Here is a 17,141-nt window from a genome sequence, read left to right as displayed (position 1 = left end):
ATGCTTGCCCACAGTCTCTATCTTTCTGCCACAGAGTTTCTATCACATTTATAGTTTAAACCAGGTAAGAATATTGAAGTCAATGCAGATGCCTTATATAACCTATTGCTGATTTAATGCCACAAATGAACACAAAACAAAGACGTATCTAATAATGAACAAATGAGTTTAAAAGGGGGAATAGACTAAAAAAAAAAATAATGAAAAAAAAAAAGCAAAAGTATATGGAATCATAATAATTTTCTTATCCATTAGTACACCACAGATTGATTTATTCACAGTGAGTCCCTTTATCATGATCTCTATTTCAATCTACGTCTAATTTTTGTAGGAACAGTGAATATCTTGAGAAAAACCCCCTGGAAGATATTAATAAGAAGCCAGTTTGGCTTTCCTTCAGGAGCAGATGGTTTATGTTTACAGCTGACAGCTACTGCATATATGAAGCAGCTAGCACGCCAGCCCTTCCACCCTGGGCAGGAAGTCAAAACATTTACTGTTACCTGAAAGATGGCCTTTTTGTCGATGGCAATTGACATGTGTAGATCTCATATGCTGTTTTTATGAAACCCCGCCATCCACAATCTATGTTTTCTTATCACCATAAATAACTAAGTGACAGTCTTTGGGATGTGAGGCAGAAAAAAACCATTTAAGGATTTTTTCCTTAGATCTTCTGCAATCTTTTGTTGCTTATTATCAGGCATCATCCTTACTTCTGACCTGTAATACTTTATACTACACAAGAACTGTTTTTGAAGCCAATTTCCCCTTACAACTGACTTTAAAAAGTGTGAACACTGGCTTTACTTTTATTCCTTCTAAAAATACAGTGTTCAATCAGGGCTTTTATTTGCCTAGCCTATTTCAGTAATTCAATGAATTATTCAAACTGTTAGATCATTTCAGCCTAATGATCTTGTCTCTATGGTGCTTTTTTATTGAACTATTCAGCAAGTTGGCAAACTCAATGTACACGAGTGGAGACATATATAGGCACACTGTGTCTGGAAGGAATGGAAAGCTGTAAAGCAACAACAAAATTCCCATTAACTTATTTTATATGGCTATCACATCTGATTTAGATGACCCAGTCCATTTAATAAATAAGAAAAACAAATGAAATAATGAGAGATAGGGGGGGCGTGGGAGGGAGGCAAAAATAACATTCCAACATTCATTTACATGGCAGTTTTATAAACTTGCATTCAACATACAGAGGAAAATCTTTGTATAAAAATGCAGCTATTTCTTAAGATTGAAAACCATAATATGACTTATATATGCTGCTTAAAATAGTTAAACTACATATTAAGGTTTTAAAAAATGCAGTTGGAGTTCTAGCAAGGAGGCCCATTACAGAAAATGACAAAAAATTTCTGTCAAGACCTCAAAAAACAAAAAACAAAAAATTAAATGATCTGGAAAGTGTATTTGTATACATTTTTTCAAAGAATGAATAAGGTGAAGTTGGCATTCAAAAGAGATGAAAGCACCGATCAAAATCTCTGACGTAACAGAGCATTTCAGACCATTAATTGGCCCCCTATGGCGTAGAGATCAAGGCAATAAACGAAAACTATTCAGCTAGTTTTAAAATGAGCACTGTGTCTTCCTGCTGTCATAGCCATAACTGACTAAATAGGCGTCTTACATCTTCAGGTAATCAAAAAACATTGAGGGAAGGTATTCAAATTATATAAACAATAAAAGAATGTTAAAAAGCATTCAAATTTAATTAACAATAAAATTAATGATGGGAGGCAAACCAATTAAAAAGCAATATAATAAATGATGGGAAGAAAACTAATTGAATCAATAGTCAAACAATGAAAGGAGTCAAACCAATAAAGTCAACAATAAAACAATTATATGGGTTAAACCAAATAAATTAGCATTTTATCTAATAGATAAGTAACAGAAGTGAGGCGGAAACTGCTACAGACAAACTCCTGGTCAGTTTTCAGAACTAAACTAACATGTTTAATTGGCAAAATGGCAAGTAATATTTGTTATTGTAATCACTGCAAGCAAGTCCAGTTCATTGCCTGAAGGGCAAATAGAGGGGTTTATGTCTATAACACTTGACTGACTTGGATATGCCACAAGCCTCTTTATCTGATTATTGTCCATACTATTGATCCTGCTTTATCTAAACCATACACAAAGCCACATCAACTCAATATTATTATTACCAGTAATTTCTTTTGTGACAATCAGATTGCACTACACTAGCTTGGGTGAATTTGTGAAGTGAAGTAGAACAGGCGTAATACACACAAACTTTGCGTTATGACGGTTAACCGCTTTGATACGCTAGGTAAACCATGGATCTAACCCATTATTTAACGGGGTCACTATTACTGTACATTGTATCCGCGAAAGCACTATTTACAGTGTCACTATAACTTCTAACCTACACAACATATATAGTAAAAACACAGAGCCTGTTGTTTGAGCTATGGTTTAGTATACGTTAAGTACAATACCTCAAGATAGCAATGTCAATAGAGGCATTTCTATTTCACTAACACTGAACACTGACATTAATGCTAACCTCACCTAACTCGTAACTGTAAACATTGTAGGTTTCACCGCCTCATGTACGTAGACCGTTATTCTCGAAATGGCCGCAATCGTGCATTTACTGGCACCATCAAATATACGCCTGTAGAAAATGAGGCCTTCTAAATTACCAACTCACCCCTGGCTTCAGTTTTCCCCTATGCAATGATTCGTGACCGATCACTGCACCAGTAACGCTTACTGCAAGGTTGACGCCATATTGAAAAGTAAATTATGCATTATGTGAAAACTCACCTATGCATATGCAAATTAGCACCGTTCAGCCGGATGCGGGTAATGTCACGTTTCTTATCAATGCTTGATTAGTTCGATTTATTCAGTGTATTAAACAAAAAAGGATCTTAAAACACTCAACTCAGTGGATACTGTAGAAGCAAATACACCCATCGAATGCCTTGAAGGTGCTAACAGCTGAGGTACTCCACCCCCAACCATCCTCCTACTATAAAAAATACACGCACCTTCTGCCCCTTCCCCGTGGAAAACTACAACAACAATAACAACTTTTCAGATTTTTATAAATAATCACTTCAGTTGTATGAACAGGAGAATTTTAGAAAATAATTAAGAGAAATTAATTTATAAGTTTTTTCCCTTTCTTTCTTTCTTTCTTTTTAATATATAGGCTACTGGTACAGGATTTTGTTTTTACCTTAGAAAATACAAGCAGACATGGTAACAGTTACATGTGCAATGCCAAAAATTCAAAGCATCCGTCTATAACTGCAAAGTGAGGAAAGTGCAATCTGAACAAATCCAGATCATATGAAAGTAATCAAAAATAATAAGGAAATTAGAAATAAGTGCTCAGTGCATGTTGTTTAGGCCAATTAGTAAGAAAAAAAAAAAAAAAAACAGATTTTCAAAATTTTATTTAATTTTATTTTACCTAGCATTTATAATGTATATACATTTTTTGATTCTATGTAAATTTATGTTGTTTTTTTAAAATTTATTTATTATTTCAAAATTCAGGTAATGAGCCTCCTGACTGTAGCTCCTCGATCCCACACAAACCCCTTTATTTTTTAAGAAGATAGTACCATCCACTAAACAAATAACTCTAAATTAAATTTCTTATACATTTCTGTTTATTATTATTATTATTATTATTATTATTATTATTATTATTATTATTATTATTATTATTATTCATTTAGATCTAAGTTTTTAAATATTAATAATTGATTAAATTAATAATAATACATTTTATCTATGTAGGGAGTTTTGAAAAATGTGCAATTATTCTGATCTTTTAAAGTACTGATGGTATAACTAAATTTCACATCTATAAGCATATGTATATGTTGTCGTTTGTATATGTTCAAAGCAGTCGACTTGGCTGAGGCGGATCTCAAGTAGATATTGAAACTCAGGGTGAAAAAACACCAGTAAGGAGTTGTGTGTAACGTTATAAGCCACCTTTCAGTATTGACCTTCGACCTTAGAATTAAACATTGAATTAATATACCTTTTATCATACAACGAATACATTCTCAGGTGTGCAAAATAATATAAATAGAAGATGCACAGTGCCATCTAGTGTACAACATCCTAGGTAGCCTGATAGGGCAAATTTTCGGTGTCGCTGAAAGTACCGCTGTCTCTCTGAACTTAGTCTATACTCTATTTCATTCAACACGCCGAAGCAGTACGACACATGTAGATCGTAGATCATACATGCTGCAGATATTGTGACTTTTGATCATGGAAGTTACTCGAAGCAGTAAGGGTTTGCCTTTGTTCTTTTCACCTCGGCGATAACGATTAAGATGCAAAGACATCAAAGTTCTTTTTATTGACAGTCCTTGCACTGGTATTTTTACTTGTTAATTTTTTGGAAATTTTCAGACATTGTAACGTAAACTCAAACACAATTTTGTAGATTTGTGCACATTCAGAAAGATTGAACTTAAAAGCAACATTTGCTAGATTTCAGAGAGTCATTACCAACAATCTCCAGTGCCATTAGCAAAGCATCCTTCCTGGCAATAGATGGAGAATTCACAGGTAACATGGCTTGCTCTATAATCTGAAAGTGACACATACAATGTAGGTCTTTGCAAATTGTACTGTGAGATACTGTATATACATTTTATAGCTAACCTGTTATATATTGTAACTGACCATTGCCAGTTCTTGATGAGTGAATGCAATTGGCAACAGGTATTTCATAATTTAGATGCCATATCTTATACCAATTTGTTTTATTTAAAAATGGGGGGAGATATAACTTATTCAGTAACTGTGCAAACAATCCATGTTATTCTTGGCGCTTGTCAAAGATAAGATCAACTGCATGCTAGTGCAGTGTATGGCTTCACAAATAGCTATGATCTCTGAAACTTTTTTTAGATAAGCTTATTTAATGCAAATTTTAATTAGTGCAGTGTTACTTTTGATGGAGTAATGGTGCAATAACATTTTAATGGTAAAATATAGTTTTAGAAAATGACTAGTGAATATATATATATATTTGAATTTATTATTTTCCAAGAGAGTTGATATGAATGCAGTGCAACAAATAGATGTAATCTTTTAAATCTTATAATTTAATGAACAGGACTACAAAAAGGAGTGAATCTTCATGCATTTGACACCCCAAATGAAAGATACCAAAAGCTACGACAGGTAAGTCTAGGACTAGGTGTAATAACATACCAAAACAACAGGGAAGAAGCTTAAAAAATTTTTCCCTAATGAATATAGTATCAAATCAATTAAAATATTGTAAAATATTTAAAATATTGTCAAATGATTATGTATGGCACTGGAGATTGTTGGTAATGATTATGTATGTATAGGGATTTTACTTGTTTTTAAATTGTTTAGGGTTCTATGGATTTCCTACTTATGCAGTTTGGCCTCTGTGCATTTGAATATGAAGCTACAACAAAGAGGTAACACAATTAGTTCTTTTGAGGTTATACATGCTGTCAATTTCTTTCTATTAGATTATTTCACATAGCATTTGGTTATCAGTTAACATATTTTTCTGTGCAAAAAGGGTTAAAATGGTGTGGCTAGCCAACCAAACGTATCTATGCAAATTTTACGGGCATAGGTCTAGATTTAATTGTTATTTCAACAATTTTTTTACAGACACATCATCAGAGCATTCAATTTTTACTTATTTCCAAAGCCATTCAGCAGACAGGCTCCAGATGTGTGCTTCTCATGTCAGGTATGGAGACTGGTTCTATCAGGTTCTGGTTCATTCCTTAGTTTCTGTTTTTAAGTTCAGTTTTTGTAATTTATCTACATATACAGGTTTAGGACAACAATAATGTCGAGATAACCCAAAAGCTTCTTGGGAGTTTTCCCTTGCAAGCATAGTTTTGCAGACCAATTGTGAAAGAACCTGAGAGGTATTTTGCAAATCTTTGTTGACAAATTTGTCAAATGATGTTCTGCAATCATTTTAGGGCACTTTGCAGTAAAAAGTATTCATACCCTCTGTAATATTTTTTCCCTTTTGTCACCTTGCCATATTTTAGAAGAGAATTAACAATTAGGCCTGTTATTAACTCTATTGAACTAAACTGGAACACAGAATTAACATTCAGACATGTAATGTAGGATGTTTCTACAAATTCTATTTCACTGGAATATATATACACTATGTTTTTGCTTTCCAGAGTTCCAGTATTGATTTTTTGGTGTCTCAGGGATTTGATTTTAACAAATTGTTTAGAGAAGGTAAGATTTTTTTCAATTTACTGTTACTGTCACGTGTACAAACTTCAGTCAGGTAGCATTGGTACTATGCAGTGGCAGATTAAGAGGGGGGGGGGTCATGGGGATCCTGTATGCTGTGAAATGTCTCAGATCATTCTGTCCTTTTGATAGGGGACAAAAAACATTGTGGATTTGTTATTTTAATTTATTATTATTAATTTATTAATTAATATGTTTATTTATTAAATTTTGCTCTCAGGCATTCCATACTTGACCCCAGCAGAAGAGCAGAAGTCCCGTGATGCGCTGGAATCAAAGTACAACCAACTCGATATGATGTCTTCCCCTGCCTTCACTAGTCCCACCGGGGCCGACACTGCTGTAGCCAAAGGTCCCATAGAGATCCCCAGTGAGCATAAACAATATGTGGAGGACATTTGGTAAGGTTGCAGGCTGTTCTTCTGTTTGTTACTACAGTTTTTTTTTTCAAAATCTGGCTTTGAAGTTTTTATTGGTGAAAGTTGTAACTTTTGGGTTAAAAGGAAAGGAAATGTTCGATCATTGGCTTAACTAGTGATGTAACAGAGAATTTAATATTTAAAAAGTGTGAATTTTGGATTTTTTTATTTCAGATTAATAATTTTGAAAAGTATATTATTAATTTTTTAGTAAGCAAGTTGAAGAGTTGACAGCAGAAGGAAACACCTCACAAACATTAGAACTCAAGCCAACCAGTGCATTTCAAAGAAAATTGGTGTATCAGACATTAAAGCTAAAGTAAATTATTTTTACTATTTGTTATTTTTGTGCAGTCAAGTAAATGTCTCACATTTCTATACAAGAAGGATGTAGCAGATTTTATTTACTTTTATGAAGGTTAACAGAAAGTAAGAAATATACAAAATAAATACTCTTATATCAAACTGTTGAATATTGGATGTGAGAATTCTGGCAAGCAAGTCCTTGCCATATTAGTAGCTTATAGCCCAGTTTATAATTACTTTCCATAGAAAACAGTTACGACAAAATGCACACTGAAAATAACTAAATTTGATATCTTTGGTGGAAGTTTAAATGTAGAAAATATGATATAAATAAAACTCGGGTTTATTATTGCACAATATATCTCAACTTTTTATTTATTTATTTATTTTTATTATTATTATTTTTTTTTTTTTGCAGGTTTCATGCAGGTCTGCACCTAGAAACTAAAACAAATAATAACAGGCAAAGGTATATAGTCATCTCCAAAGTTAAGAATGCAGAAGACCAGAAACAAAAAGAAGAAAGCAGGAAGGCAGCAGAAATGGTAATTAAAACTGAACTGTGTTAGTGGAGATCAGAGCATTTCTATATTGCATGTTATTTGCAGTAATCGTTCAGTCCGGTTTCAGTATTATGTAAAAGTACTGATTAAGATGTTATTGATCCAAGTAAATGTAATGTATTGTCAAAGATCAGGTTGCTGTTTTGCAAAGCTTTTTTCAGCTAGCCACTTGTAATTATAGGGTTTGTGTGCAAGGTATATGTACATGTAACTCCTCCTTCATTTGCACCCTTTTTATTGTCCGAATAACAGATTACATTAAAATAAACAGTCATTAACTAGCAACAGGCATCTTGGTCAGCTGCCAAGTTACTGAATTATTTTTATACAAACTGTTATCAAAGAAACACTGAAGACATATAAAAAACATTTTTATCCATTAATTTGTGTGGAGATGTTCAACACATTCCATTTTCAAGAAGTGTTTTATTCATGTTTGAAAATTTTAGGAGGAGTTGGAGAATGCTGTTGGGTTTTCAAAAGTAATCCGCATGATCTCTCAGTCTGTAAGTATCACTTTTAGCAATATTTATTAATAACTGTTGATGAAGCTATGCTTAGAAATAGATTCTTATTAAATTGCTTTAAGGGCCATGCATTTATTGCTGAAAAAAAGAAATTTTTAAAAGATATATAGTAATAATATTTTTCTCATATATATATTTTTTTAAATAGTAATGCTCTTACTTGTAGTTGTTCAAAGGCCAGTTCATATTTGTTTTCAAATTTATATTTTGGTTGGCATACTCTTGCTGGACAAAATTATATGAATCAGAACATATGTAATCTGCAAATGCAGTGACCAAGGTTTATGTCACACTTCTTGACTGGCAATTAATAGCTAAAAAAAAACTAACCTTAAGAACATATTCCACATACATGTACAGTCAATCTGTTGTTTAATCAGTCATCATCTGTGCACTTGTTGTTTCAGGGCAAGCTTGTTGTGGGTCATAATATGATGCTGGACGTTTTACATGTACTGCATCAATTCAGTTGCCCCTTACCAGAGGTGAGTGTGCATAACTTCAAGGTGCTCCAGTGTATAATTGAAGAGATAACAATTGTAACAGTTGTTTATCAATGGTTTATGAATCCATTCTGACATTCAAAGGTAGTCCATATGCTTTTGTTTTTTTTTTTCTAAAAAGTTTGGCTTTTTGTAATAATCCTTTAAGAGATTATTACAGAGATTTAGCCATCTATGGTCTGAGGGCAAACACAGAAAACAATTGTGGTGGTAAAATGGAATATATTATATTTCTATGAGTTGTTTACAATGTATTTATCATGAAATATGAATCTCATACGAACAGTTGTTATCCCTTTAATGGAATGGGAAAAAATTGGTCTTTATCATAATGAGTAGTATACTGGACTGGTTTATTTTGAGACGTCCTAACGTATATTTTGCTACAGATGGTTTTACTCCATTTCACAAATTCCACACAAGTTTGCTGTAAAATTGAGATCATTAATTGTCAGAATTTAGGTGATTCCCCTACATAATAGGTACTCTATAAAGTGGTAATCTGTTGAAGTGAGCCATTAGTTTAGTATATATTTGATGTGAAAAGGGTCTTTGATCATGAAAATAAGATACTAAAGGAATTTGATGATAGGTGATTTTCAATTCATATTATGGCTCCCTTTTGGTAGAATATTTATTTTTACCCTTTTTTATGTTAGCCATATTTGTGACCTTTATTATAAAGTTTGCTCATCTGACATTTATAGATTTTCATTTTACTGGTAACTGAACAAATATTAATTATTGCTGTATTATTTTATGCTAAGAAGCATAACATAAGTTGATTCAGCTGTCATCTGTGTTAGTCATTCTGTGTTTATATTGTGTCCCATCTATTTGAAGATGTACTTGATTTTTTCTTTCAGAGTTATGAAGATTTTAAATCTCTAACAAGATGTGTGTTTCCAAGGTAAATATTTAGTGCTATTATCCAGTGAAGATAGATGTGGGTGGTTGTTTCAGTTTGTGATGAGAATGTTTGTATTTATATAGATGTATGTCAGACAATGGAGCAGCTTAATTATCTAGTGGCTATTTACTGTGCATAAATGTTTTGTTAATTGTGTTGGTTAAAATATAAACTTGACAGAGATACAAATGCTATCTAATGTTTCTGTTCAGCTTTGGCGTCTCTGTGTACTTGACATTTTTGCATTCTCCTGTAGGTTACTGGATACTAAACTCATGTCTAGCACCCATCCATTCAAAGTAAGTGATACAGTATATATGCACTATTGATCTTAATGAGGTTCTTAACATAATTTTGGTCATATATGTTGTGCAAATTGCAAATTATTTCATCGGTTGTCGGTGTACTGATTATTAAAATCTGATCCGAACAGTTTCTGCTTAATTGTAAAATACTTCAATTTAATTTTATGGTGGTAAAGATCTTGAATTAATTGTAATTGCATCACATAGTAATAACTGTTGTTCTGTTAATGATGATAGGATTGGATCATCAACACTACTCTTGGAGACCTGCGCAAATTATTGGAAAACAAACCATTTGAAAAACCTGTTGTTGGTAGGTCCATGCTGTATAGTCACATAAAGATTTCACTGTTACAGTACTCCGTAACTCAGGAAATATATACTGAAAGATGGTTTCTTCAAAAAATTTACATAAGATGGGAAAATATTTTAACAGTAACATGGAAATTATTATTATTATTATTTTATTTATTTATTTATTTATTTATTTTATTTTATTTATATATATATATATATATATTTTTTTTATTTTTTTTTTATTATTTTTTTTTTTTTTGTTAATCATGTTTTAAATATCAGAATCGGGCATTCTTTAAAGTCCTGTGCATGGTTTCTGTATCATTCCAGAGAGTGCAGAAGGTTTTCCTGCTTATACCACTGACAATGAACAGCTCCATGAAGCTGGTTATGATGCATTTATCACAGGCCTGTGTTTTATTGGAATGTCCAAATATCTAGGTATGCACATACACGTTTTCATTAGCACCAGTCTCCATGCATGCATTGTTGTCAGATAGGGATACATTTGTTGATAATTTACTGTGAACAATTTCGGTTGAGCTTACAAGACAAAAATACAGAAGTATAGCACAGATGCTAGCCTACGTTTGCCAAAATTTGGACGATTTTCATGTGCATCGAATTCAGGGCAAAGAATTATAATGAACTTACATACTTTTGACTTCCTTGGTGAATGTGATAATATTTGTCTGACACATTAGTGTTTCTCACACGTTTCATGTTTATGAAATGAAGTGGCATTAAAGGTGTGTTTACGTGCTATGTCATAAATGTCATAAAAATTGTTTTTCAGTATTTTACTTTTTTTAACTTAATAAATAGTCTCTTTTACAGACTGAGATTAATTGTACCACCAGCGTTAGCGCTGGCGGTACACATGGTTTTAGTCCCGTCCCGTCCAGTCCGTTCCGCCGGCTCCTGCGGCTCCGCCGGCTCCGTGGCCATGTTACCGTTACCGCTTCTCCTCCTAGACGGTAAGGGCCCCCATACCCATCTCTTGGATTTAGGTCACCTATAATCTCAACTCGTTCCACGTAAAATTTGGGCTTTGTCGGTATTGGGGTCTAGGTGTGGCACTCATTGCAATGCACCCTTGTCCAAAAATGGCAAAATTAAATGCTAATTATCTACCCTACGGAAGGAATTATGGGAAAAATTTCTACAGACGGCTTTCCAAAAGTCATATGTGTAGATTTCAAATATGCCCTTGGATTTGACCTTTGACCTTTATTTCAAGGTCAAACGGGCAAAAATTTTCAAAAAAATGAATTTTTTTACGAAAAAAAATTTATTTGCGCTGTTATTCAGACACCACACAGACTTAACCAATAATATTATTGGAAAATGTTACCCTTCAGGTCATCTTTCATCTGTGTGAATTTGGGGTCAATCGGTGCATTTTCACGGGTGTAGCGGCCATAAGATACCGAAACTGAAAACTGTCTCTAATTCGGGAACCGTTAATGCTAGAGACCCATTCTTTTTTGCATTTTGTAGAGCATGTAAGTCCATAGTTACTATTGAAGTTGAATAGGAAGTCATGTACTGGCAATCTTACTGTGACCTTGAAATTGACCTTTGACCTACTTTTCACCATGAACTGAACTTTGCAAATTTTGCCTCCCTTTTATCTCCAAAACTGGCAGAGATAGGTCCATAGTTACTATTGAAGATGAATAGGAAGTCATATACTGGCAATCTTACTGTGACCTTGAAATTGACCTTTGACCTACTTTTCATCATGAACTGAACTTTGCAAATTTTGCTTCCCTTTTATCTCCAAAGTTATGCTGTATCAAAAAGTACATTTTGGTGGTTAAAGCAAAATGTGCAGTACGGTAATGGATAATAAATTTTGAACTCCGGAAAAATAAAACATAAGGCTTGGCAAAGCAGGCAACTTGTGGTCGAAAATGACATTATTACATCAAATTTGAACATCTGGAACTTCAGAGCACCTCCCATTTCAAGAATTTTGACCAAAATGACCTTTTCTTTATTTTAATTAATTTTTTCCGTAGGAAATTTATGGCACATTATGGTAACTCCAAAATTATAACATTTAGTCCCTTATATCTCCAAAACTGGCAGAGATAAGTCCATAGTTACTATTGAAGTTGAATAGGAAGTCATGTACTGGCAATCTTACTGTGACCTTGAAATCGACCTTTGACCTACTTTTCACCATGAACTAAACTTTGCAAATTTTGCTTCCCTTTTATCTCCAAAAGTAGCAGAGATAGGTCCATAGTTACTATTGAACTTGAATAAGAAGTCATATACTGGCAATCTAAGTGTGACCTTGAAATTGACCTTTGACCTACTTTTCACCATGAACTGAACTCTGCTAATTTCTTTCTCTTTTAACTCCAAACCTGGCAGAGATAGGTCCATAGTTACTATTGAAGTTGAATAGGAAGTCATATACTGGCAATTTACTGTGACCTTGAAATTGACCTTTGACCTACCTTACGATGAACTTAACTTTGATTGTACCATTTTAAGTTATATATATTTTTTGCGTATTTTGAAAATTCTTGTTGATTGCATTTTTATAGCTTGTCAAGCAGAAGACTGGTGGCTGTGTCCCTTATTTTGTGTATGTGGGGGGTCTATACAAATGCGCTTGCTCCAGCTGGTGGTACAATATTCTGAGGCGGTATCGCCTCTCTGATCCACTAGTTGCTTTAGATTGGACCTTCATTGCGGACAAATTGCCATCAACGATGAAATGTTTAAAGAAATTATGTTGCATAGCAATGATTTTTCAAAGTCTCTATTTTTTTCTCTTTGAAAGGCACTTTTCAGTCACCAAAAAAAGAGCATATACCTCCATCATCACCCCTAATAGAGCCCTTTCTAAACAAGTAAGACAAATCTTTGTATGTGTGGTGTTTTTTTAACACCGCACAAGACTGTAGTAATGGTGTAAATGAAATTAATTTAATGTAACCTTAATTGGATAAACGCATTTTACCTACAGAAACAGAAGCCTTGTGTAGTGTTAGGGTACCCATAAATAATTAAGTTTTACATATTTTAAACAACACTTGCAGTTCAGTTTTCTACTGCTACTGTGCCAAGGTTGAGACCACCTCAGACAATACCACTAAACTGTATTGATTGTGAATTCAGCAAGGTGATAGAAAATGTTCCAAATCTGATTACGAGCAGAGACACTTGGCAGAAAGTGGTGAAATCTAGAATGCAACTTTATGATGATGATAACAAGATTGATTTTGGCACAGTTTGTTCACTGATATTTCAATTTCATTTCAGGTTATTCATGTTCCGAGTACAAGACATTCCTTACATGAATCTGGCAGGACCTGATTGTAAGTGTGAATTCTTGCTTTAATTTCTTCCATTTCTTCCTATGAAATTTATGTGCCAAGTGCGATTTAAAATCTTGCAAAGGACCATTTCTTTGTTGTTGTTTTTCATCCAGTAATTTATATTTTACTCTTTCAGTACAGCCAAGCCGAGATCATGTGTTCCATTTGTCATTCCCAAAAGAATGGAAGACGTCTGACATTTCTCAGCTCTTTGCTCCCTTTGGTAAGAGACATTCAATTTTGTATATTGTTATGATAGTAATATGGTTTTGTTTAAATAAACAGTCATTCACTTCCAAACAAAAATAGCACAAATAAGACCACATTTTAAGTAAGATCTTTATATCATGGGTAAAACAGACTAGATTATTCAACATGTATTTAAAAAAATTAAAATCTGAGGATATAAGATTATTATTACTTGCTTGATGTTTAACTTTCTGTATTGAAGTTGATGAGTTTATCCAAAGAAGAACGTTTATGGTATTCCTTTAATGATAGTCTTTGTTTTATCTTTATGTAGGGAATGTTTACATTGGTTGGCTGGATGATAACTCTGCCTTTGTTTCTCTGTACAAAAAGGATGAAGCTGACAGAGGTAGTTTTTTTTCATTATAATTAATTAATTACATATATATGCACAGTTTTGATTTGTTATAAACAGTCAGTTGAATTTGTAGAATAGCAGGTTCTGCCAAAATTTTGCTGGGTCCATACATTTATATTTTGTTTGAATGACTTGCAAAAGGGGAGTAAACCATAATGAAAACCTTTTCAATCCACGCTCTATGTCTAAATTGCTTATCAACATTTTAAATGTAATGTTTAGTGGCCCCAAGATCTCATAGAATAGTGTAATACAATTTTAGACTTTGGATTTTTTTTATGTAGTGCTACAGAACATAACCACTGGAGACACCTTTAGTGTTGTTGCTTACAAAGATTTCATCGAGAGAATGCAGAAGTCTTCATCCAGAAAGCATAACATACCAGCATCTGACTTGGACTTACCTGTGAAGAAGAGGCAGTCTTCCAGTCCACTGAATGTGAAGTAAGTGTGAACTTGGAATGAAGAACACTTTCAAAACACAATTGAAAATATGCTTTTGGTCATAGTTTTATTTAATTTAAGGGCACTGTCTTGAAAGTTACTGTTTACAAGGGTATGGATGCAGAAGCTTTTTCTGGAATTATAATAAACTGAATCTGAAAGTGAAGTGTCCTCAGACAAATGATTTTCATGGTTCATAGTGCAATTATTCAAAGAATAACATTGTTAAATATTTGACTCTTAAAATACTTCACACTATACATAAACTCAATGTTGTGTACATTAAATTGTTTGAGAATGAAGGTTGTGTTTTTTATGTGTATATATGTTTTGTTCAGTGCATCCCCCTTCCAATCCACCCGTAGCATCACTCCTATTCCAGAGGAGATGGAAGAAGAAAACAATGGTACTGTCAACATGGACGATTTAGGTAATTAAGACCTGATTGAAAGAAACTGTCATTCTACTAGCATTTCATCCTTAAATTGGAATGTTGACATTTCTCAAATATGTGAAGATGTGGAAATACTAGGTCATAAAATCATGCTTGTAATGGTCATGGAATGTCAAAATGCATTTATGATGATATTTATATATTGCATGTTTATTCCAATTTTAGGTGAACCTTTGGCCAAGAGAATGAAGACTGACTGCAAAAGTGGTGAGCAACATGCTGTCATCAGAAAAATAAACTCAAGTGGGGGCACATCAACATTAAAAAATTACATATATATTTATAAATAACATGATACTGTAGGTATATGTGAAAATATGCTTTGTTTATCATCAGCAACAGGCTTTTGATTAATAATGATAATGATTATAATTCATTAAGTTTGAAATGATACATACAATACATTTGTGGACTTGGTTTAATTTGGTTAAAAAAAAAAAACAGGAGCCCAATACTATGCACTTTTGTGTTATGCTTATTCAGCAAACTAGGGCACATTCTGTTTAGTTGTTGTATTTTGATAAGGATTGGAAGGGGGTGGGGCATTGTTCAGGATTAGGATCACACTGCGTTTGGTTTGTTTATTTTTCCAAGATATGTCAACCCCAAATATGAGTGTGGGGCAGACAGTTTTATATAACTGATAATAGAGTAAATTACGTAAACAGCCGCGATTCTCGGGGTCAAAAGTCAAAGATTGCCCTATCTAGGTAGGAGACAACATGATATACCACAGCTTTGTAAAGACATGAGTTGCTTTTTATTACTTCTTGGATAAATGGATAAAGTTTTTTCCTTGGGTTATTGATAGAAAAATGAATTTTTTCTCTTTTTAGGGATTTTTTGTTGGTTTAGTTACTTTATTTGTCTTAGTTACTATATTAGCTGTCAGATATAATGGCTTATATTATTATTTGATAGAGCATTACTATTTTGTGTACAAAGAAATTTGTTTTGAAAGAAGCAACATGTTTTCTCCTTCATTTCAGGTTCAGAGAAGAAATTGTTTGATGAGCCAGAAAACTGGTGAAATGCTAGGAACCATGTAACCTTATGGATAAAATGGTCAGTTCATCAAGGTCCAGATCCCTGACCAAGTTCTGTGCCACTTAACTGTTGAGATGCAGTATTCATTTTTCAGTGGAGATAAACCAGTGACAAGGCAAATATTGCGTAATGTTTTCTTGCCTGATAAACTTACAGAATCAACTTTGACTCAGTTGTATTCTAAGAAGTAAACAACTAAGGCTATAAAATTCAAGAATAACATGCAACATGTACTGTGTTTATACCTAACTGGTGTTACTTTGCCCAAGGTATTTTTTCATGATATGTAATTACTAATATGTTTCATAGGTTGCGTGATGAATCTTATGTAACTCAAGCCACTTGTCAGAATTAGTGCCAGTAATGTATGCTTTGTCCAGAATTATTTATAAAGTGAATTTATTCTTCTTTCAGATAATCATAATCTATTTGAAGAATATAATGCATAAACAGATAATAGCATTTTTCAATAAATAAAAGTGCTTTTTGTTATTTTTGGTATATATATGTGTACATTTGTTTTGTTAATATTTTGAGGATATTGGGAGATCCTTGATATCAAGAAAAAGGAGAGCAATTATTTTTATACACTTTATTTTTTGCCCTAGCCCCTTCCTATCTCCAGGATCCCCCTTTGTTAGCTGTAAATTTGTTTAATTAGATAAGTACCTCGCACGGGTGTGGTATTGATAAAAGTTTAAAGTGTTTAAATGTCCAGATCTGTATCATTTTTTTTTTTTTTTGCAATAATTTGGCAGAAAATTCCAGATCCCCTGTAAAATTAAAAAAACAGTAAATGTACATAGTATGGGTGCTGTTGATGTCGGGAAGCGTTGATACACTTGGAAGGGGGCGGGAGGAAGGGATTCAAGGCGCGGGTAAAATAATCGACCTCGTAAGAAAGTTAGAACTTATTGAACCATATGACAAGGCAGTAAGACGTGGATGAAAATTTCTAAAGGACAATTAAAAATGAAAATGAGAGCTAATATCTAACAAAAGGAAATGCGTACTGTGCGAACTGTGTACACAATCTTTAGCCGAACGTAATTCCAAGATGGCCGCTCTTCGAGCTGATAATATACCCTCTTCTGCAAGTTTTTTTGTATGACAAAACA

The 17,141-nt window shown here is 33.3% G+C and overlaps 2 protein-coding genes across 6 annotated transcripts in view; one reads left to right on the top strand and one right to left on the bottom strand.

The window, feature by feature from the left end:
- The window catches only part of LOC106177644 (sorbin and SH3 domain-containing protein 1-like), a 36,739-nt gene extending 33,917 nt beyond the window's left edge, over positions 1–2,822 (bottom strand). For 3 of the 5 annotated variants that reach the window (XM_087004605.1, XM_087004609.1, XM_087004608.1), the window contains exon 1: positions 2,705–2,820. The gene's annotated coding sequence lies outside the window, so the exon portion shown is untranslated. Of the gene's footprint in view, positions 1–2,562 lie in introns of all 5 variants that reach the window. The other 2 variants (XM_087004606.1, XM_013560740.2) reach the window with 2 other exon arrangements.
- A 1,330-nt stretch (positions 2,823–4,152) lies between these two features.
- Positions 4,153–16,528, top strand: LOC106171879 (poly(A)-specific ribonuclease PARN). Its single transcript, XM_013552418.2, has 23 exons — positions 4,153–4,312; positions 4,519–4,596; positions 5,150–5,217; positions 5,419–5,486; positions 5,689–5,770; positions 6,225–6,285; positions 6,524–6,704; positions 6,934–7,041; positions 7,447–7,573; positions 8,041–8,097; positions 8,526–8,603; positions 9,488–9,531; positions 9,788–9,830; positions 10,074–10,149; positions 10,464–10,574; positions 12,934–13,003; positions 13,416–13,471; positions 13,608–13,694; positions 13,995–14,069; positions 14,363–14,522; positions 14,861–14,952; positions 15,142–15,183; positions 15,966–16,528. The coding sequence occupies exons 1-23, from the start codon at positions 4,294–4,296 to the stop codon at positions 16,004–16,006; spliced, it is 1,824 nt and encodes a 607-aa protein (XP_013407872.2). The 5' UTR covers positions 4,153–4,293; the 3' UTR covers positions 16,007–16,528.
- The last annotated feature ends 613 nt before the right edge of the window (positions 16,529–17,141 follow it).

The sequence above is a fragment of the Lingula anatina genome, chromosome 2 (genome assembly GCF_051362555.1).
Source record: "Lingula anatina isolate TDL-2025a chromosome 2, LinAna3.0, whole genome shotgun sequence".
Lineage (NCBI taxonomy): Eukaryota > Metazoa > Brachiopoda > Lingulata > Lingulida > Lingulidae > Lingula > Lingula anatina.
Note: the sequence above shows the minus strand (reverse complement) of the source record. Positions and strands in the feature narration are given on the sequence as shown.